The 17,303-nt window shown below is 43.0% G+C and overlaps 1 protein-coding gene across 1 annotated transcript in view; it reads left to right on the top strand.

The window, feature by feature from the left end:
- The first annotated feature begins 1,720 nt into the window (after positions 1 to 1,720).
- Positions 1,721 to 17,303, top strand: part of ZC3H18 (zinc finger CCCH-type containing 18) — a 61,953-nt gene continuing 46,370 nt past the window's right edge. The window contains exons 1-3 of the mRNA XM_015562928.1: positions 1,721 to 2,319; positions 12,483 to 12,567; positions 13,354 to 13,425. Coding sequence (XP_015418414.1) covers positions 1,735 to 2,319; positions 12,483 to 12,567; positions 13,354 to 13,425 — 742 coding nt within the window. The 5' untranslated portion in view covers positions 1,721 to 1,734. The remainder of the gene's footprint in view (positions 2,320 to 12,482; positions 12,568 to 13,353; positions 13,426 to 17,303) is intronic.

Here is a 17,303-nt window from a genome sequence, read left to right as displayed (position 1 = left end):
CCATTTAACCTTTCGCTATTACTAATATTTCAAACTAACTCAGTGGTGGTGACTAGCTATACCTTTCATTGGTGAATGGTGTTTGCTTATAGACTGTTTGGTGTTGGTTTCATGCACTCACACTCTTACTCCACTTTGTACAATCTGTGTTTAAAACAAATGGAATAGCCGGCGGTATGGCTCAGCAGTTGAACATCAACCACAGGAACTAAGAAGTTGCTGGTTTGATTCCCAGTCAGGGCATTTGCCCAGGTTGTGGGCTTGATCCCCAGTAGGGATGTGTGCAGGAGGCAGCTGATCGATGACGTTCTTCTCTCATCAATGTTTCTCTCTATCCCTCTTCCTCTCAATAAAAATATGTTTTAACAAAAATAGAACAATGTACTGTCTTTGCACACTGAAGTGGGAAAACCAGAAAATATTCACTTTATAATTAAATCTAGATTAGTAAAATAGAAATGAAATCTAAAAATGACATGTTAGTCTTTTGACAGAAACTATAGTTGACCCTTGAACAACTCTGGGGTCAGAGGTGCTGACCTCCTAAGCAGTCTAAAAGCCAGGGATAACTACAGTCAGCCCTTTATATGCTCATATTCCCAACCACAGAGTTAATCCTTGAACAATGTGGGTTTGAACTCCATGGGCCAGTTGAAAAAACCCACATATAAGTAGACCTCTGCAGTTCAAAACCATGTTATTCAAGAGTCAACGCCGAAACCGGTTTGGCTCAGTGGATAGAGCGTCAGCCTGTGGACTGAAAGGTCCCAGGTTCAATTCCGGTCAAGGGCATGTACCTGGGTTGCGGGCACATCCCCGGTGGGAGATGTGCAGGAGGCAGCTGATAGATGTTTCTCTCTCATCGATGTTTCTAACTCTCTATCTCTCTCCCTTCCTCTCTATAAAAAATCAATAAAATATATATTTTAAAAAAAAAAAAGAGTCAACTGTACTTAAATATATAAAATGTTCTGCCAGAGTTCTTTTCCACAACATATCTGTATTAGAACAGTGGATCTTGACTTTACTGTGAGAATCACAGGGTACATGAATACCTTCCGGGGCCTCCATTGGAGCTCCAACATATAGGTCTGTGGTGAGGCCCAAGATTGTGCCGAGTGTATCTGATGAGGAAATCAAGGCCATATTTAGGGACTTGCATTTAGGAACAGGAGACAGCCTACCACCTGGGGACTCTTATTAAAGATAGGCCGGGTTTCTGTTATAGACCCTTATGTTATAAATTCCAGAAACAATGGTTAGATGCATGCCTTCAGCTTCGCTGCCTTATTCCATAATGCACATTTTCTTGAATTTCATCAGCAGTCTAAGAATCCAAAAGGCTATTCCCTTGCAATGCATATCTTATCACTCATTTTCTATACTTTCTATTAACTGTTTGAGTTGCACTAGTGAGAAGAAGTACATCAGGTACCTTCCTGCCAGATTGCTGCAGATGTGAGGTACTTAGCACACAGCTTAGCAAGCACAGTTCATCCTCGTTAAGATGCTGTGTGTGGTAGAACAGCTAACAGTAGTGGTCTGTGAAGTGGGGACGGGTTTGGAGAAGTTGTGCAGGACCAAGCAAAATGCAGATCCTGGTCCCCCCTGCAGGTCAGGAGTAAGTGTGGGGGCAGAAAACCAAGGCAAGACTCACTTTACATTTTGATAAATGAGATGAATTCATCTTCTCTCTCTCTCTCTCTTTTTTTCCCCCCAGAACTGTGGGTACCCATGGATGTGGCTGAGAGCCCTGAACGGGACCCTCGCTCTCCAGAGGACGAAGAGGAGGAGCAGCAAGGGCTCTCCGACGATGACATTCTGAGAGAAAGTGGGTCTGATCAGGATTTGGACAAAGCTGCAGGGAGGGCTTCTGATTTGGAGGATGAGGAAAATGCTGTCCTAGGACTGAGCCAGGAGGAAGAGGAAAGTCGCTCTGATGAGGAGGATCAGGACCAGGACTCTGAGCCTCAGGAGCTGAACAGGGGCCCTACGAGCCCCCCACATGCAGAGGAAGGGGATGGGGGGGAGGAAGACCGCACAAGTGATCTGAGGGACGAGGCCTCCTCGGTCACCAGGGAACTGGACGAGCATGAGTTAGACTATGATGAGGAGGTCCCTGAAGAGCCAGCCCCCACTGGGCAGGAGGACGGAGCAGAGAAGGCTGGGGCAGAGGAGGATGAGGAAAAGGGAGAAGGAGCTCCCGAGGAGGAGGGAAAGGCCGATGTCCACAGTGTGGAAGAAAAGGAGCCCCCGGAGGCAGCCAAGGAGAAAAAAAAAGAGGATGACGACGGAGAGATTGATGATGGGGAGATCGATGTGAGTACCCCTGGGTTGCAAGTGCAGTAGATAGAGCTCAGAAGGACTTCTCGCCACCAGCCACACCTTGGCCTGGTGCCAGGATGAGAGCTCTTCATAGGATTAACTTAGCCTCATTTCAGAACAAGAAGGTGGGGTGGAGGAGTGCAGGAAAATGAGAGGATTGTCTGGGAGCAGTCGCCATGGTAATTAGGAAGTGCTAAATTCAAAGAGAAGTGGTCTAGATTCAAAAAACTTCTGCCAGTTGGTAGCTGGCAGAATTTCCATGGACCCTCACTCATCTATCTGAAGCTATTGTATTAGAATGCCTGGCCCAAATGTTTTAAGTTTTGGATTTTTTATTATTATTCATTTCAGAGAGGAAGGTAGAGGGAGAGAGAGATAGAAACATCAATGATGAGAGAGAATCATTAATTGGCTGCCTTCTGCACCCTCCCTCCCCCGCCCCACTGGGGATCAAGCCCACAAACCAGGCATGTGCCCTTGACCGGAATTGAGCCCTGGACTCTTCGGTCCATAGGCTGACGCTCTATCCATGGAGCCTAATCAGCCAGGGCAATTTTGGATTTTTTTTTTAACAAGTGAAGAGGAAATTTCTCCTTTTCTTTTTGCTATCTTTAAATCCTATTTGAGTTGACATTCAACCAGAACCATCATGAATCTTTGGTCCTAATCAGGTTGAGACTGATGAAAAGACTCTAGAGGCTTCCTTCAGTTTTGTCTAGACATTTTTTTTTGTCCCACAGCTTGTCCTCTGGTGAGGGTCCCAGCTGGGCCAAATAAAACCCTCAGGATTGGATAAAATGGGGTTCTACACCAGAACACCTCAGGTTTTGATCAGGCTATCACACTTTTTTATAACTTATTTAAATCTAGCCTTCAGGTTCAGGAAAAGGTAAGATTGGTAATATATCTTAAATATGGGTAGTTTGGGGTTTTATCACAGGTAAGCCTTTTGAAAGGCTTGATATTTAAGAAGTTGAGTTTTGGGGCAAAGAGTCTGAAGTTTTTAAAGTTCCCCAGGGAAGGAAATTCTGCTTATCTAAGAGTCATCACAGTGACAGGTGTGTAGAATATCTCTCAGAAATGTTTTGGGTTGGGAGGGAAAAGGTTACTCGTTAAATACTTGACCACAGGTTTACTGTAAGTACCACACTTCTCTAATAGCGTGTGGTGGTGACCATGGAGTGCCTAGTGAATTTGTAGGGTTTTAGACATTGCTTATCTGACTTTAGTTCATAAGAACAGAACTTTACAGGGCATGTGTGGGGTTAAAAGCTTAGAATTTTAGATTTTTTTTTTTATCTCATAACTAAGTGTAGTCTCCTGAGTTAATAATAATCTTTGTTTAATCTTTATTTTATTTTAATCTTTATATTATTTATTAAATAAGTAATCTTTATTTTTTTTCATCTTACCCAAGGACATGTTCACTGATTTTTAGAGAGAGAGGAAGAGAGAGAGAAACATCGATTCAGCTGCCTCCCTCACATGCCCCAACAGGGAATGGAACCCACAACCCAGGTATGTGCGGTTGGCTGGGAATATAACCCACAACTCTTTGGTGTACAGGACAGTGTTCCAATTAACTGAACCAGCTGGCCAGGGCTATTATCTTATTTAAAAGGGTGTTGTTGGAACATTATCATGCAGGTTCCCTTAGGTTTTGCCAGCTATACTTCCCTTCCACTTTGGGAAAGTTCAGTTCTGTCACGGAGTTGGCAAAGGGGAACATGGTGTCATGACACTCAAGTTGATCAATGTGGATGAACTTTTGACCAGTAAATGGTCATTGGTTGAGATTGCTTGTGAATTTGGTGTTTTAGCAACTAGGGAATGTTGGAGAGCTCTAGATTGTGGCCTAAGGGTTCTGGACAGTTCATTTTCCATTAAGAGAGGACCAGTCATGAACTCGCTTTGCTTCAACTGTTGAATAAGTATTTTTTTTAATCTTTATTGTTGAGATTATTATAGATGTCCCTCTTTTTTCCCCCCATTGCCTCCATCCACCCAGTTCCTGCCCCAGGTCTTTGCCACCCTATTGTCTGTGTCCATAAGTAATACATATATGCATATAAGATCTTTGTTTAATCTCTTCCTGCCCACCACCCGCCTCCCTCATCAGCCTGTTCCATTTCCATGCCTCTGATTCTATTTTATGCACCAGTTTATTCTGTTCATTAGATTTCTCATTCATTTATTTTGATTTTTAGATTCAGTTGTTGATAGGTATGTATTAGTTGCCATTTTATTGTTCATATTTTTTTTTCTTCTTCCTCTTCTTAAAGAATATCCTTCAACGTTTTATATAATACTGGTTTGGTGGTGATGAACTCCTTTAGCTTTTTCTTGTCTGAAGCTCTTCATCTGATCTTCCATTCTAAATGATAGCTTTGCTGAGTAGAGTAATCTTGGTTGTATGTCCTTGCTGTACATCACTTTGAATATTTCTTACCACTCCCTTTTGGCCTGCATAGTTTCTGTTGAGAAATCAGCTGACAGTCAGATGGGCATTTCCTTGTCATTTTAATTATGATGTGTCTTGGTGTGGGCCTCTTTGGGTCCCTCTTGTTTGGCACTCCTTGTGCTTCCTGGACTTGTAAGTCTATATCTTTCACCAGGTCGGGGAAATTTTCTGTCATTATTTCTTCAGATAGGTTTTCAGTATCTTGGTTTCTCACTTCTTATACCCCCATAATGTGAATGTTGGTATGTTCGAAGTTGTCCCAGAGACTCTTTACACTATCTTCATATTTTTGGATTTTTTTTCTTTTTGCTTTTCTTGTTGGGTATTTTTTGCTTACTCATATTTCAAATCATTGATTTGATTTTCAGAATCCTCTAGTCTACTGTTGAATCCCTCTAAATTATTCTTTATTTCAGCCAGTGTATGTTTAATTTCTTAATTTCTTTTCCATTTTTTTGGAGGTTTCTAGAAGATTCTTGAGTAACCTTATAACTGTGGTTTTGAACTCTATATCCAGTAATTTGTTTTCTTCTATTTCTTGCACTTGTGACATGTTTATTTGTCTCCACATTTTGGCTGCTTCCCTGTGTTTGTTTCTGTGCATTGGGTGAAGCTGCTATGTCTCCTTCAGTTGGTAGAATGGTCTTGTGTAGTAGGTGTTCTATAGGGTCCAGTGGCTCAGCCTCCTCAGTCATCTGATCTAGGCACTCTAGATGTGCCCCTTTGTGGGCTGTGTGCACGGTCTTATTGTAGCTGAGCTTTGATTGCTGTTCGTGTCACTGGGAGGAATTGACCTCCAGGCCATTTGGCTGTGAGGACCAGCTGCGACTACAGTGGGAGAGCTATTGTGCAGGAGACACCTCTGTGGAGCAGGACTTGCTTCAGTGGGGCTTTGGTGCTCACTGAGTCTGCCCCTTGACTGTGTTGCTTAGAGAGTTGTAATCTGGTACAGTATGGTACTAACCGCTAGGTACACGGGCTCTTAGGTTTCCAGGACGTACGTACAAAGTCAGCTTCCTGACCCAGCTGCAGTGAGAGATTTTAGCCTGGGTGACTAAAATCCATTCATATGCAAAGGCTGCTGCACACGGCTTGGGTGGGGTAGTAAATTGGATGAGGCAGGGTCTTAGGGAATCACCAGGGCGGAGCAAACAGAAATGGCTGCCAGTCAACTTTGTGACTGGGGAAGTCCCAGCATAGGAACAATGATCCCTGTGAACTCCTCTGTCTAGGACAGTGATAGCGAAGTCATAGGTTCGCCATCACTGGTCTAGGAGAAGGCCGACCCGGAGTTCCTGCCCCGATGCTAGATAATCCGGTCCTCCTCATATGTGTCTGTGTTCCCCAGAGCCTCGCCCTGGTGCTGGAGCTCAGAGGAAGCAGGACCTTGTAAGTTCAGTTCATGGTCCCAACCTTCTTGAGAGGAACAACTGGGTCTCCAGCAGCCTTTGTGTCACTGAGCCCCAATCCACACTGGTTTTTACAGCCCAGAGTTCTTACTGCCCTGAGCTGGTGGTCTGGTGTGGGGCTGGGACCCCTTGCTCCTCTGGGCGACCTCCCTCCACAGAGAAGATCTCCCTCCCAGTTAAAAAAGCTACACATGTGGGTGTCAGACCAGCCCATTCCACGCCTTCTACCAGTCTCCACGTGTTTCCTTCTTTACTTCTCTAGTTGTAGGACTTCCATTCAGCCAGCTTTCCAGCAGTTCTGGATGATGATTGTTCTGTATTTTAGTTGTAATTTTGATGTGGTTGTGGGAGGCAGCTAGTACAGGTGTTTACCTACACCACCATCTTGTCCTTCTGAGTAAGTTTTAAGAGGAAATTTATCTACTCTTCTGTCTTTCCATGGCCGTATGGGGTCAAGTGTCTCCCTGCTGGTCCCAGGGGACTTTGGCATCATCCCACCAATGGTTTTTCCACTGCACTTAGATGCGGTGGTGTGGGACATTGAGATGAATTGAGTTGTCCCTGAAAAACACCCATCCTCTGGAGATTTGTTTGTTTCCCCTAGAAACAGCATGTGAAATAAAAATTCAGTTTGGTTTCTTACCCACTCAGATCCCATGGTTGATGGGTTGGTTTGGCTTGTTTTGCCCTGCATGATACCCTCTCGTAAGGGGCCCTACACGTGGAAATAGTCTGCTGCTGAGGAGACCTTGAGAACATAGTTTCTTTCTGTCACTGGAGGCAGTTTCCTTTCCACACCCCAGACTGTGCCTCCTACTCAAGTCACCCCTGCAGGTCTGTTGTCTTGGACACAGCACTAGTAGGCCCAACTGTGTGCCAGCCTTGTCCCAATGCACTGGGGATAATGACAGGTTAGAGCACAGTCTCCCCCCAACTCAGGGACAGGCAGACTTCACCATGGGGAGGCACTGGTGACTTGGGCCCTCACAGCAGCAAACCTGGCCTGCAGTTGCCCAGCTTTTTTCCAGGATCTTCCCTATTCTTTAAGTGTTGGTGTAAATGTCACCTCCTTACCTAGGCTCTGCCTCCTGCCCCTGCCTCTCTGTTGCACCTGGCACCTTTATTGTACTGCTACAGTTAAATTAACTGGGTCATTAGTATGTTTGTTCCTGTCACTTCCCACCTCCAGGAACACAGTTCCCTACTTCTGGGACCTACTGGGGTGGCTTCCTCAGTATCCCCAGGACCTGGTATTATAGGCAACCAGTAACTGCCTTCTGAGCAAATAGAGAAACCTGCTGCTTAGGGGTATGTTTAGTTTGAGTGCTGTTGAGAGTAGAGTGGCAGTGGGCAGAAGGTTTACACTGGAGAGCCATTCTCATAGAGAGGGCAGTTTAAGCGCTGGTTGTGAGGGACCAGCACAAGCCCTAACCACCATTGGGAAACCCAGTGTTAGACACCTATCAGCTTGTACATCAGAATGACTGTTGCTGATTCGTTTTTCCTGCTCTCTCTCTCTGCCAGTTCTAATCCTTCATTTCCTGTCAGATCTCTGCTTGAGCATGTGCCCTGTGTCCCTACAAACACACTATCCTCTTTCTTTCCCAACATGCCCTGTCCCCAGCCCCAGCTACATTTCTCTGACAGAGCAGGGAACAAAGATGTGTACCTGGGTCCATGAATAGCCTACTTCTGGCAGGCCTTTGGTCTGGTCCCCTTTAGTTTTAAATCTCTACAAAAAGTAACTTCTGGTCCTAATGGAAACTGTACATTACAGAGGGCTTTTTCCTGGTGGCTTTCAAGCGCAGCTCTGCTATCAGGGTGAACCACCTGGATATTATGGGGAGGAAATGTGCATTCAGTGAGGCCCCTGAGAGGTTCCGTGCACAGTAGGCGTCCTGCCAGCAGGCTGAATCGAGAGGTTCACTCACGGTTCAGAAGGCCCCTTCTGCACATGTGGCTGCTCCATCTCCCTCAGTGTCTGGCCCTGCGTTGCTGGCAACAGCTGGGTTTGAAGAGTCTAGAACGCCATGCCACATATCCTCCTATAACTGAGGAGCTCTTCCCTTCTGTCAGGTGCATCGTCCTGCTTTTCTCCCTTTACATTGTGGGTCACTGGGACAAGGTGAACTGATTTGGGGGGAGTCACCCCCACCCTCCCCAACTTTTCCACTCTTGGAAGCTTCTTTGATAGTGCTATGAATTTGTACAATAAACCCTTCTGCATCTCTGGTTAGTCTCTCACCAGAATCATTTCTTCCTTTTGGGTTTGATGAATGGATCAAATGACCTTTGTGGGTCGTTGATTCACCTCTACAGACGTGTCTTCCCACCTATAGTCTGTCCATCCTCTCCTTGGCTTGTTTATGTGGTTCTGTTTTTATATCTTGTCATTCTGTTAATAGAACTTTGATCATCTGGAATATATCATCTCCTTGGGGTGTATATTTTGTTCTTTTTATCCAAGGTTCTCATACTGGTGGGGTGGCCTCTCAGAGACAGCAGGACATGTCCTGAATGGATAGTCCATGTGACTCCTTGGTCAGAAGTGTTAGCTCTCAATCTACCCACATACAAAAAATACCCCCCTGTGACGCATCTCCCCACAGAAAGATTACTGTGACTGTTCAGGTGCTGCTTCAGACCACGCTGTATCATCTTTCTAAAATCAAAACATTTTGAGTTCCCAAAACATCTGGCTGTGAGGTTTTGGGGTAAGAGATTATAGACCTATATTGTTACACCATTTTACAGATGCACGATCCAGGGTGTAAGGACATTGCGAGTGACTGTGTCCAGGTGGTCCTACATCTCTGTTCTGGTGCATGTGTGCGAATGCCAAATCTGCTTCTGCGCACAGCAGCACCATGCGGTGACCATGTCCTTATCTTCCATTGTTATGGGAGCTGCCCTATTGGAAACCAGTTCTTACATGAGTAATATATAGGCTTTTTTTTAAAAAAAAAAAAAAGGAAAATAAAAACCTGCTCTAAGAAGAAAGCAAAAACAACTTATGCTACCATTGCTTAGAGATAATTGTATTTTGGCACATTGTCTCTGAGGTATTTTTCCTCTATTTTAAAGTGATTGCTAATTAAGTGCGCACTGTTCATGTTTTATACAAGGCACGTGAGCTCTCTGAATGCATCCCTGTTCTGCTAGAGGAAATTGCCATACCATCAGAATTTGAACTCAGGCCTTTCATCCAGTCATGCGTATTTTATAAAGGCGTTAAAGTTGAATGTGCCCTGTGCATATTGACCCTGAGAAAGTGCTGATGGAGGTGCCAATGAGCCATGGAAGTTCCTTAGATTTGTAAACTGTAGAGGGCTTTGCACATTCCCCCAAGTTAGATATCTGTACCATTTTAGCCATGGGGGTGATGTTTGCTGAGAACTTCACAGGCACTGTCCTTCTCATTGACCCACCAATTTGCTTCTGGCTGGACCACTAAGACCTCTCCTTGTCCTCTGCTATCTGCTGCCTCTGCTCTAGGTCACATGATCAGGAGGCCTGAAGTAATTTGCAGACATTATTGGATGTAACAGCCCTCAAACAATGAACATTGTGAGTTTGTCTGTAGAGATCCCTTTCTTGAGTTGTTGCATGAAACTCTATAAGATTAAGAACTCGTTTTAATCATCTGTCACTTGGAAAAGTCATGTTAAATGAATGGTTGGTTGAAAATTCAGGATATTATATTGTTGAGTGATTTATTGATTGTTTTTTGTTTTTTAATTAAAATAGAGACCATAAATGCAGCAAACTAGTGTGTACAGCCCTTTGTTTATCCTGGCAGGTGTGGGGATTAGATGACAGTGTTTTCTATTCATTGGTTTGACATTATATTGTGTGCTTTACTGTGCATTTCTAGGTCTGTTTACTGATCGTTTTTAGAAGCTGCATATACTCCTTATGGTTCATGTGACTGCTTACCAATCTTAAGTTGGGTAGGTGGTGGTTCTTTTTGCTCTTGCAAATATTGAAAGTAACGCCTTTGCAGAAATACAAACCTCTTTAAATCTGATCTAGTATACTACTATGATCCTGACTTTGAAAAATTATTATTCTATACTCATTATTTCACTCCCATGCATTAATTTGTAGAAGATTTGAATGGGTTCTAACCTATCAAAAGGGCTTTGTATTTTTAATGAGAACAGAGAGAATCTGCTTTAAACTTAGAGTTCATGTGAAATACCACATTAAGGCTTTAGGATAGTAATCATTACTATGAGAAAATAATAAGCAAATGCTAAGACTTAAAGAAATTCTAGGGTTGGAGAAGATGGGAAGATGTTCAGAGGGTACAAACTTGCAATTATAAGGTAAATTCTAGGGACCTTAAAAAAGTGAATGTGAATAAATTTAATCTTTCAAAAAAAATCATTCTATTGGCTCTCTTATGGGATATAACAAGTATCTGTTCTTTTTATTACAAGATGCTTTTTAATAACTCAGATTTTCAAGGCAGAAATTATATATCTATTATTTAAGCTTTAAAAATAGTCATCTTTGCCCTGGCCGGTTTGGCTTGGTGGATAGAGCATCGGCCTGAGGACGGAAGGGTCCTGCGTTTGATTCTGGACAAGGGCACGTGCCCAGGTTGTGGTCTCGATCCCCAGTGCGGGGTGTGAGAGGCAGCCAGTCAATGATTCTCTCTTATCGATGTTTCTCTTTGCCTCTCCCTTCCTCTCTAAAATCAATAAAAATATTTTAAAAAGATAGTCATCATAAATCCAGGGTCTGACTTTAGCATTTCTGCGTTCAACAAATACTTTTTATTTACTATGAGCCCAGCACTATGCTTGGACCAGCAACACATAGTGAACAGACAGACACAGTCCTGTGAGCTCCATTGAGCGGGCCATGATGGTGGTGACCAGTGCTACAGGAGGGGGCTGTGGGGACCATTGTGAAGGGAGATGGGTTCCCCGAGGAAGGGGGCTCCACCTGCAATCTGAGAGTAAGATGTGGTAAGAAGGAGGGAAGCCTTGGCCAATGTTGCTCAGTGATAAGACCTTCGGCCTGCTCACCCAAGGGTCGAAGGTTTGATTCCCAGTCAAGGGCATGTACCTGGGTTGCAGGTTTGATCCCCAGCCCCAGTCAGGGTGCATGCAGGAGGCAAACAATGGATGTGTCCCTCTCACATTGATTTTTCTCTTTCTCTCTTTCTCCCTCCCCTCCTCCCTTCCTCCCACTCTCTAAAATTCAATGGAAAAAAATCCTTGGATTTTTAACAAACAAACAAAAAAAGAGGAGGGAAGAATATTGTCTGCTTGGATTTTGAAAAGATCACTGTGCATTGTGGGGAGTGTGTGGGAGAGATTGGGGGGATACCAGTTAGGGAGTGCTTCCCCTGACCAGGTGAGACCGGGTCATATTCTGGAAGATGGTGGTGCTACAGGAGATGGGGTGAGTGACCTCCAGAACTCTGCCTGTGGGACCCCTTGGATTGATTACACTAGGGCACGCTCAGACAGGCTGGGATGTTTCATCCTGGACAGACCAACAGAGATATCAGCAGGGCAACTGGATCCCTACTTGGGCTGGGGGTGACCCTGGGGTGGGGGGTGGTCTCATCTGAGAGGCAGTGAGCAGGAGTCTACAAGTGACCAAGGGGAGTAGGTGGAAGTCTGTGCAGGTAGGTCAGTGGTGACAGGCCCTGCGGTAGTGGGGGCTGGGGAGGGCACAGAGCAATGGTCCAGGTTGTGGCTGTTCTTTGGGGTTGGAGTTAAGCTCCCGTGTTATTCTAAAGTTTGAAAACCAAGATTAAGAACTCTGGACTGGGAAGGGCCTAGATCTTAGATGAAAGGTGGGTTCACAAAACTGGCAAGGTGGCATTGCCAACCTGAGTCACCTAACTTCCCTCCTCCCCACCCCCCAAACGTTTAAATAAGAGGAAGTTAGTATTGAATTTTAAGGACGTACGATATTTTATTCTAAATGTACAAAATATTAAAAACCTGAAATGTAGCCATATCCTGCCCGGAATTGGTAATTAGAGAAATATAACGAAACCCAGGTTTGGCCCATAGGTTACATGCTTCATAGTGTCTTTACTCAGTATTCTTTCATGGAATTCCTCAGCCTTATAGGTAAGCTTTGAGATTTCCCATTGTGTGGGTGAGGAATCTAAGGTTTGGAAGATGAGTGGCCCAGACATGGTCTTATGACAGTATCCTTTCTGGTTTGGTGAAAACCATGCCTGCTGGAAGATACCCCTCCTGCCTCTTCCCTCTTGTTAAGATGATTCCCTCTGCAAGTCACATTGTCCTCTGTTTCAGGATGATGATCTGGAAGAGGGCGAAGTAAAGGATCCCAGTGACAGGAAGGTGAGGCCTCGTCCCACCTGCCGATTCTTCATGAAAGGTAATTATCAGATTGAGGGGCCTTCGCATGGCCCATTTATGTGGCCTCGGCTTTTTCTGGGACTGTAGTGGTGGTTCAGCCATGTCGAGTGCCCTGGAGCCTGTGTTTGGCTATTCCTGGGGTCAGATTATGACCGTTTGTGGTGGCAGTGGTGGTGGTGGTATTGATGTGAAACAATAGATTCTTTTATTTGTCCTTTAATCACTTGAATGACTAACTCAGAGGGGAGCCAGTCTAGTCATTTTCACACTTGTGGTTCCAAACCCAGTTGTTTATAACAGACCCATGACTTTAATGTAGACAGTATCAGTCATTTTTCTAAGTGGTTCTTTTTATAAGGCCAAGTGCCCTAAGCACCAGTTTTGACATTTCCCCACCTCTATAAGGAAAATTACCACTCTTCCGCAAGATGAATTAGAAGTATATACTTAATTTGAAATGGATTTCTAAATAGCAAAGGGATGGCCTCTGAAAGCAGCAAGGCTCCCTCTCCTGAAAAGTAAATGATGTGAGTCAAGAAGCAGTAACAGGTGGCAATATGATAAAATCTTGTTGAAAAGTCTGGACTAAAGTCTTGGGAGATTTGGAAAGGAAATGAGACTTTCCATTCTTAAGGTTTCTTTATATGCAGCAGTAGTTTGGGTATGTCTTGTAATTTAGCATTTTCCTTAGATAAGTAGGAAGATGCTTTTCTCTTAATTTTACTCTGACCCTTGACTTTGCTCACTGACCCAGCCTGCGTGTACCGTCTAAAGTTCACAAGAGCTTCCTGTACTTCTTTTCCAGATGTTGTGACACCATTATCCACTCTTCTTCCACCAATATCAAATTCCATACCATTCAGAGACCAGGTTAAAGGTACAAAATATACAATATTCACTCTCTTTAGTCCCTCAAAGTCCCCCTGCTCCAGAGGCCAGACTTCTTTCTCCTGGACCCAAAGTACTACTGTGAAGTGAAAAGGAAGGGGAGGCTTGCAGAGGCAGAGAGCCGTTGTGAGCCTTAATAATTAGAGGCATTGATGAAGCTCGAGGGAGCTGTGCGCTGACCGCACGGGAAGGGCAGGATTGCAGGGGCACAGTGGAGTCCCATCTCACAGTGAGGCAGCTCTGCACTTCAAGCGGCCCTTGAATGACCCCTTCCTTTCCCGAATACTGAGGAATGACCTGATGATGAGTGTGCATGGGAACTGAGGGACCAGCACACTCAGGACCCAGATCACCTTGCACCTCAGGGCTTGTGCACTTGGCCTGTGCTATTTACATGTTTATTGTTTCTGACAAGCCAAAAACAGTTTGACTTGCCTGTATGTGATGGGCTCTACCATGCCCGAGAGGGAACAGCCAGCAGTCATGTACTGTAGAGCAGACATTACATCATGAGCAGCACAGCCACCCTAAGATAAGCATGCAATACATTTTAGAAAGTATATGAAGTGTCAGTATTTCAGAAACTTTAGCAGAATACCTCCTTTCCATAATGATTTGAGAACACATGTCACTATATCTCTGAAATTTCTAGATTAAAGCAGTGGAGCAAATATGTACACATAACATAAATATAGTTGCAGTCATTTCCAATTAGCACTGTTCACAAGCGGGGGTCAGAAGCCTAGCCAACTGGTTAGAACTAGCCAGAGACTCCCACAGCGGGGGCAGCAGTATCCACCATTCATGCCACGGAGGCTCTGGTCCAGTGCTGGAGTCACACACTGGAATAGTTTCCAGAACTTAGCGAGAGAAGCATGCATATAAATGAAGTTGTTGCTGGAACTGCAGATCAGCATCATGAGGAGATTCCCGATGGACAAGGACAGGACACCGTCTCCATGGATGCCCCGGGGTCACCTCAGAATAGGAGCAAGGTTCTTCCAGGGTCAAACTTGAGTGCTTAATTTGCATTTCAGGGAATAAGACCAGTGGGTAAGGCTTTCTGCACTAGAAAAATCTAAAGCTAGTGGCAAGCAGCCTTTTTGCAGCGTAATTGGGCATGATCAGTAACTTGTTTCAGGAATATTTTTTAAAATATATTTACCTTTCCTCCTATATTGTTTGTTTATTCTACGGAGAATTCTAAGTAAATGGTTTGTTTGGTTTTTTTGTTTTGTTTTTAGTGTTCTAGAACATAGCTCCTGATTTTCTTAGTTATAAAAAAGGTTTGGGATGTAAATGATTTTGCTTACCTGCGATTTGCAAGTTTGGTGTTAAATTGAGGTGGATATGTTTACGTTCCTTCCAATAGTAGAAGTCATTTAAAAAACGAAGTTTGTTGTGTTTGGCGAGGATGCATAGAAATGGAACCCTCATACACTGCTGGTGGGAACATAAAATGTCAGCTCCTCAGAAAGTGAAGAATAGAGCTACCATATGACCCAACAATTCTATTCTGGGTATCCATCTAGGAGAAATGAAAACATCCACACAAAAACTTGTATATGAACATAACAGCATTATTCATAATAGCCAAAAAATGGAAACAACCCAAATGTCCATAACTGATGATGGGTAAGTAAAATTTGGTTTACCCATACAATGGAATATTATTCAACTGTAAAAAGGAATAAAGTACTGATACTACAATATGGGTGAACATTGAGGACACTGTGCTAAGTGAAAGAAAGAAACCAGACACAAAAGACTGCATATTGTAAATTTTTACCCATGTAAACTGTCCAGAATAAGAAGCAGAAAGTAGATTAGTCATTGTATAGACCAGGGGGTGGGAACAGTGAGGGGTGATGTATAATGAGTACAGGGTTTCCTTTTGGAGCAATGAGATATTCTGGAATTAGTGCACAACTTTGAATATACTAAAACTCACCGACTATATACTTTGGGTTTTTTTCTTTTTTTTCTGACTATATACTTTGAATGGTGATATTTGTGGTATATGAATTATATCTTAATTTGGGGAGGGAAATTCTTTTAAGTTTGTTAACTGTGTTTCTGTTACAAATTTTGATCTTCAGATTAATCATTTAATTGCCCAAATGGACACTTTCGTATTTATGACCATTGAAAACAAAATGTATTTAGGCAAACAAATTGAAACATTTTAAAACACCAATTACTTTGTTTAGGGTATATTTTTACGTCTCTTATATTTATGTTGAATCATCAATACACTGAGTTCTAGTCACAAAGGCATAAATAGCATTTTCTTTAAACTATGCCCTCCTTTGGATTTCTGATTTCCCCAGCTGTCAGTAGAGCCTAGCCTATTCTGTGAGCCAGACCTCCTTGTCTCAGCTGCTTCCTGTTCTCTTTTTGTTAATTGTGGTAAAATATTCATAATATAAAATTTACCATCTCCACTTTTATTGTTGTTGTTGTTAATCCTCACCAGAGGATATTTTTCCATTGATCTTTTTTTTTTCTTTTGAGGGTCCATTGATCTTTTAGAGAAAGTGGAAGAGAGAGGGAAAGACAGAGAGAAACATCGATGTGAGAGAAAGACATCAATTGGTTGCCTACTGCATGCACCCGGCCCAGGGCCTGGGCCGGGAAGGAGCCTGTAACCAGGGTATATGCCCTTGACCAGAATTGAACATGAGATCCTTTGGTCTGCAGGCTGACGCTTTTTCCACTGAGCGGAACCAGCTAGGGCTCAAGCATTTTTAGGTGTACAGTTTAGTGACATTGAGTACATTCATATTGTGACCATCACCACTATCTGTCTCCAGAACTCTTAATCTTATAAAACTAAAATTCTGTTCCCATTAAACACTAACTCATTCTTCGCTTCCCTCAGTCACTGGTAACCATCATTCTACTTTGGTTTGTATGAGTTTGACTATTCTGGGTGCTGATGTAAGTGGAATTATACAATATTTTTCTTTTTGTGACTATCTTATTTCATTTAGTATAATGTCCTCAAGGTTTATCCATGTTGTTGCATGTGTCACAATTTTCTTTTTAAGGCTGAATGTGTATATAGATTACATTTTGTTTATCCATTCATCTGTCGATGGACACTTGAATTGCTTCCATCTTTCAGCAATTGTGAATAATACTGCTATGAACATAGGGGTACAAATATATTTTTTAAGACTCTGCTCACATCTTTTGAATATATACACAGAGATTGCAGGATCATTTGGTAGTTCTGTTTTTAATTTTTTCAGGACCTGCAATACTGTTTTCTACAGCAGCTGTACCATTTTACATTCCCAATAGTACACAAGGGTTCCAGTTTCTCACATCCTCACCAATATTAGTTATTTTCTGATTTATTTTGTACTAACCATGCTAATGGATGTGAGGATGGTATCTCTTCACCTCGTTGTGGTTTTTATTTGAATTTCCCTATTATTAAGTCTGTATTTATAGTCAGGCATTGACCACCATTCACTCACAGTTAAATAATGCCAATTGTAATTAATGATGTCTGTGATAGAGCAGTGAAAATTATAATTGTTTTACACTTGAGTGTAGGTCTTTTAAAAAAAACAAACACAATTTCAAAAAGGCATAATTTACATACCATAAAATATGCCTGTTTCAAGTGTACAATTCAGTGGTTTTTAAAGTAAATATATCAAGTTGTGCAGCCATCACCACAATCCAGTTTTAGAATATTTCATCATCCCAATAAGAGCCCTTAGTATATGTCTTTATTATATTCAATATGACGAAATTGGAAGTGCATATGGAGCCCTTCTGCTGCGCACTGAAGTGCAAAGGTCATCATCTCCAGTGAGGGCATGTTTGAGGTTTGCAGTGTGAGCAGCCAGCCGC

The sequence above is a fragment of the Myotis davidii genome, unplaced genomic scaffold (genome assembly GCF_000327345.1).
Source record: "Myotis davidii unplaced genomic scaffold, ASM32734v1 scaffold77, whole genome shotgun sequence".
In the NCBI taxonomy this organism is placed as follows: Eukaryota; Metazoa; Chordata; class Mammalia; order Chiroptera; family Vespertilionidae; genus Myotis; species Myotis davidii.
The sequence above is the reverse complement of the archived record's forward strand: the minus strand, read 5'-3'. Positions and strand labels throughout refer to the sequence as shown.